A 21,572-nucleotide genomic window follows, 5' to 3' on the forward strand; every position below is an offset into this window, starting at 1 on the left:
ACAAGGGAGCCAGCCACTGTTCGTATTGCTCATGTGGTACATCTAGTGAACGTACCACATAGAAGCGCTATTGCATATGTGGCACATCCAGTGAACGTACCACACAGAAGCGCGTTTGCTTATGTTGCACATCCCTTGAACGTAATGCACACGCAAAAACAGAAGCTTTTCCCAGACCGTCGAGAATCTATTCCCAAACGTTTACTCTAGAAACATTTCCCGAGGATCGTATTAAACGTGCCCATAAGGTCCGAGCGAAAAAACTACAGTCGAAAATCGCAGAAAACGATATAAAACAGGCATTCTGATCATCACCAACACAGACGAAACTCATGACAGTTGTATTCATAATTAAAATCAAATTCGGTACTAATTTAAACATCCAAATTTATAGATACTGTCAAGCTTCCGACCAAAAACTGTGCCATCTAAGACCAAAAAAGAAAGAAAACAATGAAAATAATCTTAAATAGCCCCTCGTACATCTACACCACTCCAGAAGGAAGGCGCAACACGAGCTGTCCTCCGAAAACACTGCATGTACGAAGCCAAGATAAGCTTAACAATTCAGCGAATCAATATGAATTTACGCGTGGTAGAGTAGAGGAAGTTGTGCAGACCTTTTCACATAGTAATAGCAAAAGTCGGCCAGGATGAAGGTCTGAACGATTTCGGATATCAGAACCAACGAAGGCCACAATCCGTAACCCAATGCCACAAGAAGATGGCCACGAGTGTCCAAAACCTAGACTCGACACAAACAAATGGATATAATTTTGGAACTGGCTGTTATCTTTAAAGAATTTCAGTTAAAGATCAAACCTGGAGAACCCAGTGGGCGCAGCTCAAAAACCTAGCAACTCCCAATGCAAATACGTAATGAGCTGTAAAGGGTTCGACAATCTGCAACGAGACATTAAAAATATCATTACAATGTACAGCATATCCTTGTGTAATTACATTTGTGTTGGTATTTATTCATCTTTGGTACGATGTTTTACCTTTGTGTTCTGCATAACACGCAGCTGAGGTAGGACGGAAACGGCTTCCAAGTAAACGCAGAACGCCCAGGCAATCCTGTTGATGATGTGATGTGTCGTAGACGGGTGAATTAGTAGGGCTATAACGGCACAAGGGCCAACCTACAGACACAATTTGTTAGATTTGAATGCATACGAAACTGATTAGAGTAAAAATAGATAAATTCTTATGGAATTCAACGAAAAATCTGCTTTATATGATGAATTACTAAAATGCTTCTATTTATCGAAAATCAAACCTCCGAGCACGATAGCAAGAAGGTAGTGAACCTCCTCAGCACCATAACAAGTTAAGCAGAGAAAACTGAAGGCAACTCTCAGAATATGAAAGTGCAAACCTGAGGCCCGGAACAAGTTGATATGGGCATAGATCAATGTAGAACAACAGGCATGTAACGAACCTAGAATTACCTTTAAAGCAACTAGAAGCTGAGTCACGTGAGAGGCACTAAAACGACAAAATAAGCCACCTATCTACATATTAACAACACGGCCAAAGAAAACAAGAAAGAAGAGCATCACACAACTCACACGGGCATACACAAACAAACAACTTTTGGACATGTTTCACGAACTCTGAAATAAACTTTTAAATCATTCGTTTGGAGTTCATTCAGTCACAATGAGGAATACTCTCCCTCATCAGAAAACAATCCCTAAGTAAAAGAAAACAGCCATTTCTCGAAGGAAGACTCACCACGTAGTACAGTACAATGTTGTCTTTATCCTCCATATAACTCGATTTCAAGTTGAATCGAATCATATAAACAACCCACAAGGTCGTAGCCAGCGTAGCCAAGTCAAGCACAGTGTGTATATCGTACTCCATGACTAAACTGCAATACAATCTAACAGCCAAAAAGATAGCTGTTAGCTCCTGAGACTTCAGCGAAATTCCTGCATCGATAGAGCAAAAAAATCAGCAACAGACATTTAAACAGAAGATTAAGCCAAAATCAGACCTCTGCTTGACTCACTACTTTACAAGATATCGAAATCACACTAATTAATTAAACAAACCATATTTGTTACGCAGTCTTTTTAAGAAACACACATCCCAAATTCATAAAATCAAAGTAGTACAAAATTTTGAATCTTTAACCTTGAAGACAGACAAAATTGAAGGATAATTCAATCCATAACAGCAATACTACATTACACAAGAAAAACGGAAAATTTGAGCAAAATAAATCTATTGACCATTCCTTTTATGCTCTCAATCAAGAGATCTTCATCTCCCCCAAAACAAATCCTAGCTTCTTCACCCTCCCCCACCCCCCCAACAATCAAACACATAACAGCAAAATAATCCAATTCAATAGCTTAACTAACAAGGCAACTATGCAATCAACCTCAAAATGCCTTCAATCAATTAAAAAAACACACAAAAAACGTTCTTTCTACATATCAATCGGAAACCTAATTTTTTTAATCTCCCCAGCTCCAAACTTCGCCATCCCCAAATTCATGCTTCCAAAAGATTCAAACTCTACCACAACCAATCGCAAACAAAACGTCGCTACAAAAATCAATAACAGAGCAGCCAACATACCTGCACAGGTCTTCTCCTTCATCAACTTGTAAATCAGAACAGCAATTCCGATCGAATGAACGGCCTCGGCTGCCACAAACAGATTATCATGATCGTGGACGATTGCACGGAGAAGAACGAGAGCAGCCATGCCGCTGATCACAGCCAGAAACGCCTTCACCTTCGGCGGCTGCCGCCGCAGCCACGACGCCACCACTTGGACCGGTCTCCTCGGTGCTTTCATATTTCTACAGAAAACCTACGAATTCAAAAAACTATCTATATGTAGTTTTATTCGGATTCAATTCAGAGCTTTTCCGTCTGAATGGAAGGAAAATTGAGGGAAAATTTCTTAGGAGAGAGAAAATTTTCCCAAGACAGAGGAATTGGAGAAGAAGAAATGGTTGAGAAAGCGAGTATTTAATGGGATGACTAATTAGTCTAATTATATACTCCATGGATTATGAGTCAATCACGTCAAACCAATCCTTTTTAGTCTTAAATATATTCAATTCTATTTCATGTTTAATTCATTTTTTCATTGATTTTTTTTTATGTTTTACTATTTATTTATAGTCTCGTTTATTGTTTACCTAGTTGAATTAATCTTGCCAATTTCATTGAGAAAATATATGTTTCAAATGTTGCCAATTTCTTTGAAAAAATAATTAGATACTACTATTATGTAAATTTCTAACTGCAAATGTTTTAAAATGTAGTACTCCCTCCGTCCCGGACTACTTGCACTTATTTCCTTTCTGGGCGTCCCAAGTTATTTGCACTATTTCCATTTTTAGTAAAAATTTTCACCTACAGCCGTAATATTTGACTTTGCTATACACTCATTCCTTAATCTCCGTGCCGAAAATGAAACGTGCGAGTAGTGCGGGACGGAGGGAGTATTACTTTCTCTATCAGTCAATATATGTCTTATTTTAATTCGTTCGTTATTAAGTATCTCATTTCACTTAGTATATAAAACTCACGTCATATAATTTTTCCCATTTACTATATTATTTCACATTTCTTAAAACCCGAACTGTCAGAAAGTAAGATGTTTATTGGCAAAAGAATGGATTAATATTTTTGACATGTCATGGAGTAATTATTTGTCGCACGTCTCACAGTCCTGATAAAAAATCATGCATACGCGGTTGCCAAGTAAACATAGTTTTTCCAAGGTCAAGACGTTCAAAACCTAGCAAAGTTTGAGTTAGAAATTTCCAAAACTAATCATCCATAGCTAAATGCGCATGCTATGATAATACATGAAAGCATTCTTCTTCTTGATCAAGCGGTCCACGACGAGGATCTTCTCAACACAGGTTTGAGATGCTTATCTTCCTCGATGGCTATCATTCCTAAATGCGACGGATCTTCGAGCATCATCTTCGCAACCAAATAGCCCGCGACCGACCACGTCTGGTGCTTCCGTGCTTGCTTCCCAATGTAGCGCCCCAGCTTCCCGTCGTAGTATTCTGGCCACCCATCTTTCGACAGCCTCGTCTCAGCCAGCTCGATTGCTCGCCTAGCTATCTGTGGACGCCCCGTCTTGATGCACGCCGCAGTCAGCAGCCACAGCAGCACTGCAAGTTCAAGCCAGGCGGTCATTTCTTGCACCACTCTCTCGAGAGAGAAAAGCGGGGTAATTACACTATTCACGCAAAATCTTTAACCGAAGTTTCATGTTGGTACAAATGTTTGAAAGATTTATAAACGATACGAAGGTTCCATTCGCAATTCATTTTAATGCATTTTGCCATCTATGTTTAGACTTTAAGTGAGATGCAAAATGTTTCATGTTTTATATCCCACATAGGCAAAATGTTGACGGCGTCTAAACACAGATGACAGAATGTATCAAAATGAAACGTTTTTTACCCATATGAAACAACGGTAAACCATTTTGTATGAACACAAAAGTCGAACTAAATGGGAAAGTAGGTTTCAACCTGGCCATGATCCCCCGTTGTGGTAGCTCCATCTCGTGTTTTTGGGGTCACTCCCGGTCACAATCCGCCACTCATGATTTTCGATAGCAGGGTAGCAGACTTTGAGAGGCATAGCTCCCACCAACTCCTCCCATCTTGACTCGATAAGATCCATGATTGCAGATGACTGCTCTTGTGTTGCTAAGGACGAAAGGATCGCAATGCAGTTTCCCAAGCAGAACCAACGGAAATCCATATGTGAAGGGCCTATATTCCCTATGAAGTAGCCTCCATGTAACGGCATGAAATCCATAACCCAGTCGGGCAGTGAATCGGGCATTACGTTGAATTTGTTCACCGCTGTGTGGGAATACTCCTCTGTTTTGTACCTATATATGTCGTTGAGCTGCTTCAAGTCCAGCCAGAAGTAGTTTCTCATGTGGTAGGTCAAGGCATGCAGCCGCTTCACTATTCGCTCGATAAGCTCCTTCCCTGGCCCATCGTGCTTCAGCAATAGCATCGCGCATCTTAGAGCCATGAAGAATAAGGCCTGTATCTCAATCGGGTACCCATAAACACCCTAGCATTTGGTCAGAGAAAAACAGAATAAGGAGGTAAGATTAAGAGGACTTGTAAAAGATAGATTTATGGTCATCATGCTCACCATCCTACGATCAATCATCGAGCATCCATCAGCACAGAGCAGAGTGGGGAAGGTGTCGAATCCTTCTGAAAGGCATAAACTCAGTATGAGGCGTATGCCGTTCTGGCATTCAGGCTTATCTGCCAAGGACGTATCTCCAGTGGATTTCGTGTATGCTCGTAATAGTATGATCCACCAAAAGCCAGAATCAACTGGAGCCACCCTCCCTATCGCACTCTCGCCAAAATCTGCCATCAATGTCTCAGTATTCCTGATTGGATCGTGCAGTACTTTGAAGCTAGCCGGCATAACACCTTCACCCAACTGGAACCGGTCAATTTTCTTCTCCCAGCCTTGAAGGCGAAGGGTCTTTAAAAGAAAGTTTTTAACGACTTCAGGTTCACCATTCATTAGGAAAGCTAATGCGCTTGGAACAAAATCCCTCACAAATACCTGCACATAGGTTATATATGCTTCAGTAACCATGAGACCAGTTATTGCTTCCACATATTTTAAGACTCCAAGCATTTGCAAAGCAAAAAATCTCGCATTACAAGTATCTGAAACAGGGCAAATGATGCAGACAGATATATAAGGTCTAGAGATACCTAGACTATTGAAAAAAACGCTCAGTGAATTCGTAGCAAGTAATTTCAGGAATTCCACGAAATAAAAATTTTGGTTTACAGAAAGATGCATACCATGTTTTACACCTTTCATCCTAGAAGCCCCTCCTCGCCTTAAGTTTCCCCCTATTACCCCCCAAAAATTGTGCATTGGAAGGTCATTGGTTCCAAAACAATGTTGCACTTTGCAAGCAACTTAACCCATCTTTGTCCACTTCCATCGAAGTTATTTATTTGCATGTTAACGAAATCATAAGTCTAATTCCATAGATTCTTGATCTTGTATAGCTGCACTATGTGTTTATATATGTAAAACTTGAGATGATATTCTAGAAAGCATTCTACCACCTTTTTACAACTAAAGAGTGAAAAATGCCAACTCTTAAGGAATAAGTTAGACACACTCATGATCAAACCCTATAAAAACATCGAAGTTTCAGAAAAGAACAGTTACTACACATTCAACAACAAGTAGATAATTTCGGGGCCCTTTACCTGATCGTAGTTGAGTTTTTCATCAGAGTTATCCAATGCAGCAATGGTGCCAACAGGTTGACCACGAAAGAAAACCAATGCTCTCCTCAAATCATCCCACGCTTCGGCTATCATGGGGTGTGGATCAGAGGCCATCATCCCATAGCCAAAATGTGACAAGGGAGTATTGCAACCAGACTTTTTGATAGGTGAATACACGCTATCGGGATTATCAAAAGCTCGCCCGAAGTTATCTGCTCTCGAAGATTGATGAGGAGAGAATGGCACAGGCAAATCATTCAGCGACCTCTCATCACATGATCTCTGCCTCTCCAGATTCAAAAGCCTCGGACGATCAACAAACCTTGAGAAATCATACTCATCTAATTCATGAGAATCGTTAATCGAATCGCTATTCTTAACACTTCCATTTTGCAGCACATCTGGATTTAGTGTGGACATTTTTGGTAACCCTCAAACTACCAATTCTACTCAATGATGAGTTCTCTGTTATCTGCATTTTTCAATATTCAGCTGTGTAAGCAAACGGTAATAGAACCACACACACACACAGAGAGTGAAAATGCAAAACTGGATAGAAACGCACAAGAACATAAAATCACAAACGAGTAACATGTATGTAGCATTTCGATAACGGATCGATTCCGCTCTGATTTCTAAATTGCGATCAACCTTGAATAAACTCGCAATTTTTCCCCAAATAAGTCGAAATCCAGTGAATTCGGCAAAACAAAAAAACAAAATTGACGATCTAAAACGCATTAGCTACTCATCATACACGAACTCATTTGATTCGACGTTACAAATTGTAAAAATGAACCAAAATAATCACCTGGAGAAAACGATTGCGGTGTGCTTCGGTATCCTCGAATGAAGTCGATACATGTCAATCAAACGCATGCAGATGTCATCATGTAAACATGCATAGAGAGAGAGAGAGACGAGCGCAGGCATACGAGAAGCGTGAAGGGTTGATGGAAAAAGGGTCAGAGTTTTTATGGGAAAATTGATTGCGATGTAAAGTTGGCGATTGTGCCAGCTTGCACACGTGTTGATTGTAGTATTGACTCAAAACCACAACAATAATTGTATAGCTAGGTTTTAGGTCAAATTTTGAACCGTATCGATTCCTGATCATTATTTTAGGGATCCAGTCTATCGAATACAAATGATTTGCAGTTTCAACTGAACCAATTAGAGAAAGAGGGATTTAAAAATACTACTAATCCTAAAACAACGGTTTTACATCTGCTTTTTTTAAAAATTTTAATAGAAGGAAATTGTTACTTTACAATGTAAATTTTGATAAACAAATTTTTGCAGATCATAGGACGACCATGACATTTTTTGCTGACCTTTTTGAAAAATTAGACCATTTTAACAGTTTCATTAGTTCTTCTATATTAATTGGGTGAAACTATAACTTTGCAATGTAAATTTATAGTAAAAAAATTTATGGTCCCACACGACGTTAGATACCTATTCTTCAATAGTATTTTTTAACAAATCAAAGGATGACCATGACATTATCGACCTTATGAAAAATTAGCCCCTTTTGATGGTCTCGTGAGTTCGGTTGTTTTAGAAGAACGAAATTGTTACTTTACAATGTAATATTTCAAAAAAATAATAATCCCAAGACAATGTCGTTTAATGTATGCTTCAATATTTTTTGGCAGATCGGAGGACAACCATTGCATTTTCCGCCAACCCTTAAGAAAAATTAGGCCCTCCTGACAATTTCGAGGGCGCTCTCCTAAATCCGGCAGGCCGCCGATAATTAGATTCAACACATTGAGGCATATCAAATGTGGATGGAAGCCAACATATGAAAATGAGTATCCTTGCGAAAACATAAAAAAAATGCAATCATCCATAATTCTGCTAAATATGATTAATACATAGTAGGTTAATCATAATATCATACATACATACATACATACATACAATGAAACTAAACCAAGTACTGTGAGCTTTTACATCTTGGTCATAACAAAGTGATGGGGACTAACCACAATGGTTTGGCTTGGGGAGCGGCTAGCTTAGACGCTGACCCAGTAAGAAATGGTTAATTCTGACATAAACATGGTGCACGACTGCTTGTAGATAGTGCCCGGCCATGAAATGGTCACAGAGAACGACACCAAAAATTAGTATGAACATGAATCACTGTATTGATAAGAGTACTTCACCTTCCTTTAATCAGTCATCTGTTCTTTTGCCGCCAACAATGCTGTTAGAAGAGATAGCGTGCACGCTGTGAGATGACGAACATCCACTAGAAGAAGTTCCGTCTGTGATGCTTGTTTCCTTCCTTGCAACCTTCTTTGCTCTTCTTTGCTTTGAGGGTGAATCCTGCATGATGACAATGGCATCATCTCACAATTTGTTGCAAAATCAAGAACCAGTCTAATGCTGGCTTACAAACCACAAATTTACCTGTTCGGATGTTGATCCGGGTGTTTTGAGCTCGAGATCTGTTGTGATGTCATTTGAGTCATCACTTTTCTCTATTCTACTCTCCACATCTGATGATTTATTTCTAGGGTCCAGTTTGCTTGAAGCATGAGGCCTGGCACTTTGCTGCATGACTTGAGAGGCATGTTGCGTTGATTGTTGTTCGATCATTGGATTATGGGTCATATAAGGAACATACGTAGAACAAGGATTAGGAACAACTGCAGGGTTTTGGTTCCCATAGAAAGGATAAGGCTGCATGGACGGATGCAGGGGAATAGGTCCAGTCGGTACGGGAACGGGCATTGGAAAGGGATAAGATGATGGATGCATGACAACAGAATGATCCATTCCACCCCATGGATACATGGCCCTCATTCTCTGAAGGTACTGACCATTAAGGTTCTCGATGTCGGATTTAAGAGATGCCTTTTCTTCTCTGAGATCATTCTTCTCCAGGGTCAGCTGCTTAAAACCAGATAAAAGATTGGTGAGATCTTGTTTGCATGTTCTATATGGAATAAAAAGCCTCTTCAAAAGAATCACCTCGCGTGACTCATCAGTCAGTGCAGCATATTCAGATTTTAGTTTCTCAACCTGAGAAGTCAATTCCTTAAGCATTTGAATTGTATCCGAGAGAATAGAGGCTTTGTCATTTTTAGGCCTATCGGGATCTGCAAATAATGACAACATGTCACCATATGTTTCTAAGTATGTACCACCAGAGCATGAATAAGTTAGAGCATCGAAATAAGATATGTATATAACAAGATAAATTCATAGTTTGGAACTCATGGTAGGAACAACAACCAGATAAACATATGATGATACCATTTACTACTAAGATATGAAAACATTCATCAAAAGTGGCTGTCATGACTCACGACAGTGATTATGCTCGTGAACTATATCCTACATCTCTATATTAAAATGAATTAGTTAAGCAAAACTACATCAGTAAAACTAGGTTTGTTCGTGCTCATAGAGGCTAGGGGGTGTCAGAACTATCAGGGTTGTTATGATTCATTGCCCTCATTTCCTTTTTCTTTGTTGACTGCTTTAACAGAGAGATCAATTTCTCCAGGTTTTTCGACATATAAAACAGGGCGATCACGCTACGAACATATTAGTTCTTTTAAACGCCATTCACTATTTAACAGGATAATCTCACAAACAGCGAGAAAACTATTGCTTATAATTTTTATTGAAGAGTCGAAGGAGGATTTACCAAGGGCATTCCCCAGCTCCGTGAATTGTTCATTGAGACGATCCCTCCTCAACTTCTCGCGATCAGCCTTTTGAACTCTCCGAGCACTTACAGTGTCCTTTGCTTCTGGTTCCATTCTTAGATCAAACAAACACGCAAGAAGCAGATTCAGGCCAAAAAATAATGAATCGATTTCAGCAGCATAAAAACACACAACTAGTTTGCATTTTTCATAATAATTTCCCCGCAACGTCTCATTCTAAAGAAATGCATTATATATTTATATATCAACTGAAAGGGAAATATATAGCTGCAGGAAGACAGAAAATACACCAAATTTGAGTTACATGATTCCAACAAATATTTCCACAATTTGGATGAAAACGTTTCCAATCCCAATCAGAAAGCAAATCACTATCAACAGCTTGCCGCTCTCCCAAAACCCCAAAAAATTCCTCAAATCAGCTAAATACACAAATAATCCACCGATTCCGACTATTTCCAAATACGAGACTACGAGAATTAGAGAATAAATATAATAAGAACATCAAAAGGTCAAAAGAGTTCAGACCTACAATCGGGATTGGGGCGATTCGGCGGGATGCACGCATCGGGCGCGGGAAGAAACAGCGAGTTAGGATTGAGCTGATCCATACTGGAATAGGAAAAATTCTTCAGATAATACAGTGAGATTTAGGGAAATCTTGAGGAAGATGAGGATTTTTTGCAAACCCTTAGCGCCAGTGGTTTGCCGAGACGACATCGCATTCGCATCTCAGTTGGCGTTATCCCATATTTATTGTTCAATACGCCCTTATACTTTTGATATATATGATTTTGGCCCCTAAACTATTCCGAATTTACAATAGTATGCATGCATATGCCTGCCACGTCGGGATCCTTTTATATTTCTAAGAGCATCTCCAATACGCAGCTAGCCACAAACTCCTAAAAATCTAAGGCCATCCACAATAGGCGCCCAGCGACCGCCCAGCCGAGCGCCGGCGCTGGGCGGTTCGCTGGGCGATCTATTGCAGCCGCCCAGCGGGCGATTGGAGAGAGAAACCGCGCAGCGCTGGGCGGTCGCGTGGCGCTGGGCCGTGCGCTGGGCGGTCCGTTCGGCGTAATTGCAGCGCCCGGATCGCCCAGCGCACCGCCTAGCGCGAAAAAATAAAATTTTTTTTTTCGAAACACTATATATACGCGCTTTGTTCGTCATTTTCATTCGCACCACTTATTTTTTTTAAAATTTATGTAATTTTTTTTATTATTGTATTTTTTTTAATTAATGTACTTTTTAAATTATTGTACTTTTTTAAATTTTAATAGTATTATTAAACTTTTCCCGTATATGTCTCGTAAATTAAATTTCGCATATTGTGTGATTGTTAATTATTTCATTTTGTATATATTTGTTAATAGTGATGTGGATATTAGTGGCTAGGCTATGGTTGGGTTATTGCTGGGCTATTTGCTTGTTTTGATGATGTGGTAGGAGGATTTTTAGTGCTGCTGATGTGACAGTGGCTGGACTATGGCTGAGCTATTTCTACGGTGGATGGCCTTACAAATACACGGGCATCTCTCTATAAAAAAAATCTAGAAGAAGCCACGTGTTTATTACTTATCCTCTTCTCTTCAATCACACACACTGAAAGAAATCGACAGATCAAAGCTCCGAACCCTAGTGATAGAGCTTTTCCCCAGATTTTTGGATTCAGGAGTAAATTCGATCTGCAATTATGTCTTCGACATTCAGCGGCGATGAGACTGCTCCATTTTTCGGATTCCTTGGCGCAGCTGCTGCCCTCGTCTTCTCATGTAAGTTTGTCAGTTTTCGCTCTAATTTTGCCACTCTACTTCTACGATTTTGTTTTTTTCTTATAATTTCTGTAAGGATCTTTAATTTTTCAATGACTAGAGATTATTGATTGATAGTAGTGCCAGCTTGTTAAGCGCCTGTTATGCTGCTGTTTTCCTGACTTGTTATAGTATGATGTTTCGTTCAATTAAAAAAGTGACGAAGCTCATAAATCATAATCACATCACATGGATGTTTTGCACACTGATCTGGTCAATCTCGATCACTTTTGGTTGGGATTCATCTTTATCTGGCTGAGTAATTGTCTAACTTTTCTTTTTCTTAGTGTATTGTGTTCGAATTCAGCTTAATTTTCTAGTTTCCCAACAATACTTCTATTTGGGCCTTCCTTGGCTCAATTTGATATTCTCTTTTGAAACCTTGTTTCCATGCATTAAATTGTGTTGTGGAATATATTCATTGGGGATCTGGTGTGATGAATTTGTTGTTATAGGTATGGGTGCGGCCTATGGCACAGCTAAGAGTGGTGTAGGTGTGGCATCAATGGGAGTGATGAGGCCGGAGCTCGTAATGAAATCAATCGTGCCAGTGGTCATGGCTGGTGTTTTGGGTATTTACGGTTTGATTATTGCTGTCATTATCAGCACTGGTATTAACCCTAAAGCCAAGTCCTATTACCTTTTTGATGGCTATGCCCATCTCTCTTCCGGTCTTGCCTGTGGCCTAGCTGGCCTTGCTGCTGGCATGGCTATTGGCATTGTTGGAGATGCTGGTGTTAGGTATGGAAATCTTACTACCTCTTGGCCGTAGTGATTATGAATTCTTTTGCTGGACATAATGTAGTGGATTGCCTTTGTTGTTGAATCAGCATGTTGGGTTGAATTGATCATTTGATCCATATGTTTTCTTCTTCTTTAGCTTGAGTTTCAACTTTAGCTTGAGTTTTAGTTATAGGTGATGAAGTAGATTATGCATCAAATCTTTATCTTCTTTCATTCTTGCTCCTTTCAGCAAATTAAATACTTCTATCTGATAAATTTCCAGTTTGAATCTAACCTAGTGTAATTTCACTCCATAGCTCCATGTTTGTCTACTTTTGACCTGAATTATGCTATGTAGTATAGTATCTAAGGATCTCCTGACTGTGCCGTATAACATTCATGAAACACGCTTGTCTGAAAATCGAGTTGTGCAAGGAACAAACAATGCGAAAAGTTCAGGCTATGGGAACAAACGTGTCTATTTGGTTGATAGACCTGAAATGAAACAAAACCTATTTCATATAGAAATCACATGCCATTATCTTCCTACAATACCTTTGTAGATACGTCGATTTACTTTTGGTTACTTCTTTTTGTTATATAGTGTTGGTATTGGACACTTGAATTATAGAAGTTTCTTCTTCTTTCTTTCTCATAGTAATTTTATTGGCAGGGCCAATGCACAACAACCGAAGTTATTTGTGGGAATGATCCTTATTCTCATTTTCGCTGAAGCTTTGGCGCTTTATGGTCTTATTGTTGGAATTATTTTGTCTTCACGAGCTGGCCAGTCTAGGGCCGACTAGGAAGCACACCATTAATTTAATTCTGTCGAAGAGTATATAGTACTCCCAGAGTTCAGAACTTCAATTGAGGCCAGTTTGAAGGAACCATGTTGTACTACGATTAGTTTGCAGGCTTGATGATGATGGATTTATTTTTGTTTCTTGCTGCTATTTGTATACAATTAATGGTTTTATGCAGAATAAAAGCTTGTAGAGCTGTTTATATCGAACTTGATTGATTTATGTACCTTGGAGTTGTGTTATGCAGACATTTTCTAAGCCATGGACATGGAACTTAGTGTGGTTTATCTTGTTAGGGCATCAATATTGAGATGTTTAGTTAGTAAGATGTTTCACCTTTATCTAATAGGTCCGGGGTTCAGTCATAATGGGATAATGAGGAATAATTATTGATCCGCTTTAAGAAACATCACTTTTTCCTCATCCTTTACCACTCGCACCTCTAAGTTGGATCGAATGAGTTTTGAGCTTGAGTGTTTGATGCTACAAAACACTCACTAGTTGCTCGTCCCTCGTTTGAGAGCTCCCTCGCCAGTCGCCACAATCCCTTTTTTCGGTGGTTGATGATGCCCTTAGGTACCTAGACTCATGTAGTCATGTTCATGCCTCCTCGATGAATAGGAATTTATCTTCTCCTTCAGCATCAAATTCTTTTTTTTTTGTCAAAATCAGAGGATTCATCGACAGTCCTAGAAGTTAATCCCGTTAATGATTTATAGACATTTCAGAGGATGTGACATCTGACTAAAAAATGTAAAATCGCATCGCGTCTAAAGTCAAAAATCAATCCAAGTGCATCAAATTCTAGTATTATAAGAAATCCTCTTAGTTTCTCAATCTTTCCCATATCATATCAAACATTAAATTCAACATTTACACAATTGAGACATTCAAAATCAAATATAACATCAGCAACATACTTATTATTTTTTTTATCATAATCAGATGTATTAAGCGTAATACGAGTAGATACCAACAATTAATAGTGTATTTTTCAATTATTTAAATGGGCCATGAAAATTCATAATCCAGCCCATTTTAAGTCATGGCCTTTCAAACACATATAAAAGGCACATAAAAAATCAAAAGACAAAGAAGCCACGTTTTAACTGATCATCTCTCTCTCTCGTGCATTCTTCAACGACATTAGCCGTTTCTACACCGATCACACACCACAGATCTGAGCTCCGATCCCTGCGATAGAATTCTCCCCAGATTTTTTTAATTTCAGGAGTAATTTCGATCTAACACTATGTCTTCCACGTTCAGCGGCGATGAAACTGCTCCCTTCTTCGGATTCCTTGGCGCAGCTGCTGCCCTCGTCTTCTCATGTAAAATTTCCGATCGCGCTTAATATTGCTCATTTTTTTCTCTAATTTCGCCATTCTAATTCAAGGATCTTCGCTTTCGTTAGAATTTGTTATTAGGATCTGTTTTGTATCAATGTCTACAGGTTATTAATTGATGGTAGTATGATAGTATCAGTTTATTTAATCTCATGTTAATTAGCTGTTAACGTTGAGGAGTATCTGTTTTTCTGAGTTGTTGTGATCTTTAGTTACAGTTCTTTCATTAACGAATCTGTAATTCACATAGATATTTAATATTTTGCACACTGGTCTGATTCAGCTGGATCACTAACTGTTGGTTGAGATTCATGTCTATTTACTGCTTTCTTTTGGCTTAATAACTGTAATCAGCTGTTGTTTCTATTAATTTACTATCGTGTTTGAATTCAGCTTAAATTTCAATTTTCCTACAATACTGCTCTTTGGTTATTACTTGGCTGAATTTCATATCTTCTTACGAAATCTTGTTTCCATGCCTTAGATTGTGTTCTGGAATGTCCAATACTTATACTAGTATACTATATTTTGTATAGTATGTTGTAAGTATTAGATTGGTAGCCTATTTGTTGGGAATCAGGATGTAATGAAGATGTTGTTGTTATAGGTATGGGTGCAGCCTATGGGACAGCTAAAAGTGGTGTAGGTGTGGCATCAATGGGAGTTATGAGGCCGGAGCTGGTAATGAAATCGATTGTGCCGGTGGTCATGGCTGGTGTTTTGGGTATTTACGGTTTGATTATTGCTGTCATTATCAGCACCGGTATTAACCCTAAAGCAAAGTCCTATTACCTTTTTGATGGTTATGCTCATCTCTCTTCTGGTCTTGCCTGTGGCCTAGCTGGGCTTGCTGCTGGAATGGCTATTGGTATTGTTGGAGATGCTGGTGTTAGGTATGGAAAGTACATGAACTCTTGGCTGTAGTGATTGTGAATTCTTTTGGTGGACAGGATGTAGTCGATTGTCTTTATGGTTGAATTAACATGTCAGGTTGAATTGAAATGAATGAACTGTTTTCTTTTTTTTTCTTTGTATAAGCAAGAAAATGGTTTCAACTTTAGCTTGACTTTGATAATAAAGGGTGGAAATAGATTATGCATCAAATCAATGTTCTATTTTTCATCTTCTGCAATTCTAACTTAATAGTTGCCCCTTTTCAGCAAATTAAACAGTTCTGAATTTCCTGTTCGATTCTGAAATAGTGTAATCTCTCGCTGCATAGCTCTCTCCGCTCATTATGTCATAGTGTGGAAGGCTTTCCTGATTATGTGCCATATCACATTCATGGAACAAGGTCTCATTTGTCTGACAAGCTGATTTGTGTAAGGAGCAAATAAGACATCGATTATTATGCTATAGAATGACATATGTCTATTTTGGTTGATTGGCCTGAAGGAACCAAAACCTACTGCATATAGTAATCACATGGCATGTTAATCATGTTATCTTCCTACAATACCTTTGTAGATATGACTTACTATTGCTTGCTTCTTCTCTTTCATATACAAATCTTCATATCCGATTATAGAAGTTAACCATTCAATTTTACTTGCAGGGCCAATGCTCAACAACCAAAGTTATTTGTGGGAATGATCCTTATTCTCATTTTCGCTGAAGCTTTGGCGCTCTACGGTCTTATCGTTGGAATTATCTTGTCGTCGCGAGCAGGCCAGTCTAGAGCCGACTAGGTAACACGCTATTAATTTAATTGCATTTGAGAGAGTATATAGCACTCCTGGAGTTCAGAGCCTGGAGAAATTTCAATTGTGGCAGGTTGAGGGAACCATGTTGTACTACGACTACTTTTTCGCGGTTGATGATGCCGGATTTTTTTTGTTTCTTGGTGCTGTTTGTATACAATTATTCGTTTTCTGCAGAATAAAAGCTTCTTTGAGAGCTGTTTATATCTGATTAAAATTTTGTGTTATCTTGGAGATGTGATATGCAAACGGATTATAAGCCCTGGAACCATGGAACCATGAATATCATGAAAATAAGTAATTATGACTCTTTTTTATTTACTCAATTTCAATAATCCTTGGTACTACTATATTTTTAGACTATTTTCAACTCTTCCAATATTTGTCAAAAAATTTGAGTTATTATTAATGTGATGGGAGGAGTTGCTTATTAAGTACTTATTTGATAGTTGACTTTCTGTGGAATAAGTCTACTTTGTTTATACGCACATGGTATTAGAAATACTCCATATATCTACATATCAATATAAATGTGCTTTGTTTTTATTCCCATGCCAGATAATCCGTAGTTTTGTATCTCTCTCCTTAATCCAAGTTCAACCACTCAAGAGAATCACACTAACTTGGCCTCCCTCTCTTTTCTGTTACTCCTATTAATTGAAAATATACTGTAATTGGTTGGATAGTATACTTGGTATCTACTCCCTCCGTCCGCCATTAGGAGTCCCATTTATGGGCGGCACGGATTTTAAGAAATGTTAAGAAAAAGTGAGTGGAAAATGTGAGTGAAATGAGTTAGTGGAAGGTGGGGACCCTATTACCATTTATGGTAAAAGTGAACCGGGACTCCTATTCGCGGACGGATTAAAATGGAAAAACGGGACTCCTATTCGCGGACAGAGTGAGTAATAAACATCTCGATTGATAGAAGTTATTTCATAAGAGTTATTCTTTAATTTCTTATAATTGTATGTTGCCTAAAGTATTGGTTGTTGAAAACAATATACTGCCTCCGTCCGCGAATAGGAGTCTCGATTCACTTTTACCATAAATGGTAATAGGGTCCCACCTTTCCCTTACCCATTTCACTCACATTTCATTTAAAACTAATATATACAAGTGGGACCCCTATCCCACTACTTTTTTTCACTTACTTTTCTTAACATTTCTTAAAACCCGTGTCGACAAGAAATGTCACTCACTTTTCTTAACATTTCTTAAAATTCGTGTCGCCAAGAAATTAGACTCCTAATGGCGGTAAGAGGAACTCATTAACTAACAAGTAACATCATTGGCTTAATTTGGAATTCTGCAACAGATATATATAATTTTACATTGCATTATAACATATGCAAAAAGCACTACGATCCCATAATTTATGCTTTTGTCGATCAAATTCCACATGTAAAGTTTAATTGCTTCTTGCTTAAAGCATAAAAACTAAACCATCCAATGATCAATTACAAATTGGCTCAATGATGAAATATAACTTAATTAGAAAGATGCTCATGTATCGACAGGGTTGCGTTAGTGTGCTAACTAATTTACAGTAATAACTAATAACTTTCAATTCTGTGTATTAAAATTATCAACACAAAGATATAAGTATATCAATACAACATGTAAATTTAAATATCAACACAAAGACATAAGTTTATCAACACAAGAAGATTGATAAATTTATGTATTTGTGTTGATATTTTTAACAAAAAAAATTGATATTAGTTATTAATTATTACTATAATTTAGTTAGTATTTGATCACACACTTGTATCGACAAATAAATCGAGATTCGAGTTACGCAGATGTGGGAGTGTAACTCTCAAAGCCTATTTCATACTACTAGTAGTTATTATCTATATATTCTTTATTGTAGAGAATACATAGAGACATACTAGAAAACATATAAAAGGAAATATATAAAGTTCTACAAACACTCATTAACTTCCCGTAACAATATTATATCAGAAATTATTCTCGCATCAGATCATAATACACATGGTTATCGATAATGATGAATTCAACTGAAGATCAAAACAATTTCCAGAATCACACCACACAAGTAAGATCTGATCTCTATCAAATTAACCGCTCTATTATTAGTATTATTATTATAATTATTACTATTATTATTAATCTAGATCTATATTCATTTCCTTAATTCATGTACTATCATAAATTCATAATCATTATATGAAACAAGAATTCTAACTACAAAATTAAAAATTCCACAAAATTCCAATCATCGAAATTGGGCCCACAGCCCGCACCTACCCGCAATTTCTCTATATATGGTTCAAACCAACTTCATATTTCCTTCAACGTCCGCAATATTTCCTTCCTTCGTCTCAATCTCTAATTCCTTTTATAAACCTAATCAATCTCTGCTATCTCATGCTCTCGATTCATCACCGTCTGTTTCTCCTCCATTTCTACAGTTAATTTCTAGCTGTGGCATTAATCGCCGCTGCGACGGCGGTGTTGTTCTGATTCCGGTCAGTTTCTACTACTTTTTGGCCTCAGCGTCCGGTTTTCGGTGAGTGAATCTCTGTAATTCCGTATTTTTTTCGTGTTTGTGTATCTATTGTTTTGATTCGTTGTTCATCAACCCTAACCGAAGTGATAAAATCAATCGGATATGGCGCTGGATACTGCTGTTTCTCCTCAAGTTCAGCCATACGCTTTCTCCAGCTTGGGTAGCACTCTCCAAGTCCACGCCGCCGCTACTCCGCCTTCTTCCGCCGCTGCATGGTCTCCGTCACACTCGGAGACGCTGTACCGCGTGGATCGGTGGGGACCGCCTCAAGTTCGTGATATTATTTGCCTTCATTTTTATTGACTCATGATAAAGTTGGGTGATATTATTTGCCAATTTTAAAGTTCACAATTTTTATGAAGTTTCAAGATATTAGGGGTCTATATCATAATATATAAATAAAAAATATGTTTAATGTTAAGACTTGGCCCAAGCCCTATCAGTCTTCATATCACTGGGCCGGGCCAAAAAGCTTGATTTTCACATGCCTTGTACACTTAGAGCCCAACCGGCCCTAAAATTGATCGGGCCGGGCCATTTAAGGCCCATTTTGACAATTCTAATTGCTAATATTATTAGAACATAAACCAACACCAAAATTAAAATATAATTTCCATTTTAAATTTTACTTTAATCAAATGGAAAGCCCTATGATTGCACATGGAGGCTGAAGTTACATGTCTTCTCATCTTTAAATAATATTCATAATCATTTCATAACCAATAATTATTCCTATCCATATTTAATTGCATCAACTAAGTATACCACGTGGAAATAGCGTACGGTTTCTCGTGTGACAACCAATATCAAATATACAGAATTGCATGAATTTATTGGCCCATTTTGGATTTTATATTATAGTACTATATGCCTTTGTGGATTTCTTTTTCTTTTCAGATCGATTGATGCTCAATGTTTTGTTATGTGTTTTTGTTCTGATCATTCGATTTGGAGCTTTTGCAAAACCATTCAGCGTGGTGGATGAAGTTGACGGATAATAACATAATATGTGTGTTGCCCACTTGAATCTACTATTTCATATTTTACTATGTCCGTTCGTTGTTTTTTCGCAACTAGTTTTTGAATTTGATAGAGCGTTCGTTACTGTCTAGTCATTACTTTTTATTGTTAATATTTCGTTCTGGTATTATATTGTTTATTATCTTTTTAACTTCAGCATTTTGTAAGACATAAAAACCCGATAAAATTCTCTCCTTTATAAAAAAAATTGCAAAATCCTTTGTGCAAAATGGCAATACGATGGCAGTGGGGACATTTTTAAGGAAGATGTTTGCTTGTCTTGCTACTCATCCAACATGGGATCATGGACAAACCCTTTATTAATCAAATCTAGATCCATGCAAATATTTATTTATTTCGAAGCATCGTGACAATTATTGATCTCCCCATTTTACCATATTTGTTAATTCATCCTACTGATTTCTTAAGTGAGTAGCGCTCCTCTTAAAGATGTTTCGACCCATTCGATTTTTACATGAGCATCGACTTAGGTCCAGAAGTCAAACGATCTTGTTAAAATTCATAATTCTTATCCCACGTCGACTTGGTAACGATCCTAGCTCACCTATATAAGTGTGGATAACTCTCCCCCTTATAAGGCCTTTTAAGGGGTGAGTGGCTCATTTCTAATATGGTATCAGAGCGGGACCAAGTCGATGATGGATTATATCTCTTTATCTCTTCTCTTGCCTACCCACTTGATGGAAGTCCGATGTGTCATACCGGCCCACACGTGAGGGGGCGTGTTAAAATTCATAATTCTTGTCTCACATTGACTTGGTAACGATCCTAGCTCACCTATATAAGTGTGGATAACCCTCCCCCTTATAAGGCCTTTTAAGGGGTGAGTGGCTCATTTCTAATATATCTAACACAAATTATTGATACATTGGAGATTCTAATGAAATTCAAGGATCATGAATGATGGGCAAACTTTTGCTGGATGAAGTTAGTTATGAAATAGGGGAGTGGCTCACATGGGGGCAAAGAAATATGATAGGAGGTAGGTAAGAATTGTTTTAGGACAACCCCACAAATTTTGTTGTGTCTCTACCTAAGCACATGACATCCATTTGATTTTATGAGTTTGGTTGTCATCTTGCATTTTACCAAATATTTGCTTACCCTATAACCCATGCACTAGCTACACTTTCTTCATGAATAAGTTTATAATTTGGTCCTTTCTACCATCGGAAAAAGTATTTGGTCATAGTAGTCACCCATAACAAAGAAATATTTGTAATTGTAATATAGAGGGAAATGACACGAATACTATAATATGATCAAATAGCACTACTCTTCGATAACTAAGATTGGGCGATGAGGGCGAGTGCGAGCACAGATGTTACTGTCTGGTAGTTTATGAAAGCAAAATGTGTATGAAAGACTTGAAAGAGGCTACTTCTCTTTTATGTTTTCTTTATGAATATGAGATAATGTTTGTATGGAAATAAACTAGAAAATGGAGTGCCATTATTCAACATCAAATGTGGAGCCATTTTTTGCGCCAAGACACTCTGAAAAAGGCAAGAAAGTAGGTAAATACATCTATTTGAAATTACAAAAGTTGGCCTCTCTCTCTTGCTCATCAAAACAAAATTGATTGATGGATATTTGAGAGAGAGAATTATTTGATAGTGGGTAGCAAATG

At 37.9% G+C, this 21,572-nt stretch overlaps 5 protein-coding genes across 6 annotated transcripts; 2 read left to right on the forward strand and 3 right to left on the reverse strand.

The window, feature by feature from the left end:
* Positions 1–322: 322 nt before the first annotated feature.
* Positions 323–2,978, reverse strand: LOC121748779 (ER lumen protein-retaining receptor erd-2.2-like). The gene is made up of 6 exons (XM_042143291.1): positions 2,593–2,978; positions 1,738–1,937; positions 1,002–1,142; positions 823–903; positions 621–745; positions 323–534 (listed from the first exon to the last, which is right to left on the reverse strand). Exons 1-6 carry the CDS (start codon positions 2,813–2,815, stop codon positions 486–488), a joined length of 819 nt encoding a protein of 272 aa, XP_041999225.1. The 5' UTR covers positions 2,816–2,978; the 3' UTR covers positions 323–485.
* A 719-nt stretch (positions 2,979–3,697) lies between these two features.
* Positions 3,698–7,305, reverse strand: LOC121747941 (probable alkaline/neutral invertase B). The gene is made up of 5 exons (XM_042142108.1): positions 7,099–7,305; positions 6,267–6,759; positions 5,167–5,598; positions 4,524–5,082; positions 3,698–4,157 (listed from the first exon to the last, which is right to left on the reverse strand). Exons 2-5 carry the CDS (start codon positions 6,705–6,707, stop codon positions 3,862–3,864), a joined length of 1,728 nt encoding a protein of 575 aa, XP_041998042.1. The 5' UTR covers positions 6,708–6,759; positions 7,099–7,305; the 3' UTR covers positions 3,698–3,861.
* An 816-nt stretch (positions 7,306–8,121) lies between these two features.
* On the reverse strand, positions 8,122–10,709 carry LOC121747943 (transcription factor bHLH121-like). 2 transcript variants are annotated; one of them, XM_042142109.1, is made up of 5 exons: positions 10,502–10,709; positions 9,952–10,067; positions 9,270–9,397; positions 8,706–9,188; positions 8,122–8,621 (listed from the first exon to the last, which is right to left on the reverse strand). In XM_042142109.1, exons 1-5 carry the CDS (start codon positions 10,582–10,584, stop codon positions 8,469–8,471), a joined length of 963 nt encoding a protein of 320 aa, XP_041998043.1. In that variant the 5' UTR covers positions 10,585–10,709; the 3' UTR covers positions 8,122–8,468. The 2 variants fall into 2 exon arrangements, with proteins under 2 accessions (XP_041998043.1, XP_041998044.1); XM_042142110.1 differs by having other exon boundaries at positions 10,506–10,644.
* An 835-nt stretch (positions 10,710–11,544) lies between these two features.
* On the forward strand, positions 11,545–13,581 carry LOC121747944 (V-type proton ATPase 16 kDa proteolipid subunit). Its single transcript, XM_042142111.1, has 3 exons — positions 11,545–11,751; positions 12,246–12,531; positions 13,187–13,581. The coding sequence occupies exons 1-3, from the start codon at positions 11,673–11,675 to the stop codon at positions 13,317–13,319; spliced, it is 498 nt and encodes a 165-aa protein (XP_041998045.1). The 5' UTR covers positions 11,545–11,672; the 3' UTR covers positions 13,320–13,581.
* Positions 13,582–14,423: 842 nt separating this feature from the next.
* LOC121748834 (V-type proton ATPase 16 kDa proteolipid subunit) lies at positions 14,424–16,582 on the forward strand. The gene is made up of 4 exons (XM_042143370.1): positions 14,424–14,650; positions 15,273–15,558; positions 16,221–16,353; positions 16,439–16,582. Exons 1-3 carry the CDS (start codon positions 14,572–14,574, stop codon positions 16,351–16,353), a joined length of 498 nt encoding a protein of 165 aa, XP_041999304.1. The 5' UTR covers positions 14,424–14,571; the 3' UTR covers positions 16,439–16,582.
* The last annotated feature ends 4,990 nt before the right edge of the window (positions 16,583–21,572 follow it).

Source organism: Salvia splendens, chromosome 9 (genome assembly GCF_004379255.2).
Source record: "Salvia splendens isolate huo1 chromosome 9, SspV2, whole genome shotgun sequence".
NCBI classification, from domain to species: Eukaryota; Viridiplantae; Streptophyta; class Magnoliopsida; order Lamiales; family Lamiaceae; genus Salvia; species Salvia splendens.

Bases quoted from the DNA above. Each gene is read 5' to 3' on its own strand.
- LOC121748834 (XM_042143370.1), top strand. From the start codon at position 14,572: ATGTCTTCCACGTTCAGCGGCGATGAAACTGCTCCCTTCTTCGGATTC. The intron at 14,651-15,272 runs GTAAAATTTCCG...TTGTTGTTATAG, and splicing joins TGCTGCCCTCGTCTTCTCAT to GTATGGGTGCAGCCTATGGG. The intron at 15,559-16,220 runs GTATGGAAAGTA...TTTTACTTGCAG, and splicing joins GTTGGAGATGCTGGTGTTAG to GGCCAATGCTCAACAACCAA.
- LOC121747944 (XM_042142111.1), top strand. From the start codon at position 11,673: ATGTCTTCGACATTCAGCGGCGATGAGACTGCTCCATTTTTCGGATTC. The intron at 11,752-12,245 runs GTAAGTTTGTCA...TTGTTGTTATAG, and splicing joins TGCTGCCCTCGTCTTCTCAT to GTATGGGTGCGGCCTATGGC. The intron at 12,532-13,186 runs GTATGGAAATCT...TTTTATTGGCAG, and splicing joins GTTGGAGATGCTGGTGTTAG to GGCCAATGCACAACAACCGA.
- LOC121747941 (XM_042142108.1), bottom strand. From the start codon at position 6,707: ATGTCCACACTAAATCCAGATGTGCTGCAAAATGGAAGTGTTAAGAAT. The intron at 5,083-5,166 runs GTGAGCATGATG...ACCAAATGCTAG, and splicing joins CGATGATTGATCGTAGGATG to GGTGTTTATGGGTACCCGAT. The intron at 4,158-4,523 runs GTTGAAACCTAC...TTGAACTTGCAG, and splicing joins CAACGGGGGATCATGGCCAG to TGCTGCTGTGGCTGCTGACT.
- LOC121748779 (XM_042143291.1), bottom strand. From the start codon at position 2,815: ATGAAAGCACCGAGGAGACCGGTCCAAGTGGTGGCGTCGTGGCTGCGG. The intron at 746-822 runs GTTTGATCTTTA...TGTCGAGTCTAG, and splicing joins GCGCCCACTGGGTTCTCCAG to GTTTTGGACACTCGTGGCCA. The intron at 535-620 runs GTCTGCACAACT...TCGTACATGCAG, and splicing joins TGCTATTACTATGTGAAAAG to TGTTTTCGGAGGACAGCTCG.
- LOC121747943 (XM_042142109.1), bottom strand. From the start codon at position 10,584: ATGGATCAGCTCAATCCTAACTCGCTGTTTCTTCCCGCGCCCGATGCG. The intron at 10,068-10,501 runs GTCTGAACTCTT...GTTTGATCTAAG, and splicing joins CGCCCCAATCCCGATTGTAG to AATGGAACCAGAAGCAAAGG. The intron at 8,622-8,705 runs GTAAATTTGTGG...GTCATCATGCAG, and splicing joins CCGGATCAACATCCGAACAG to GATTCACCCTCAAAGCAAAG.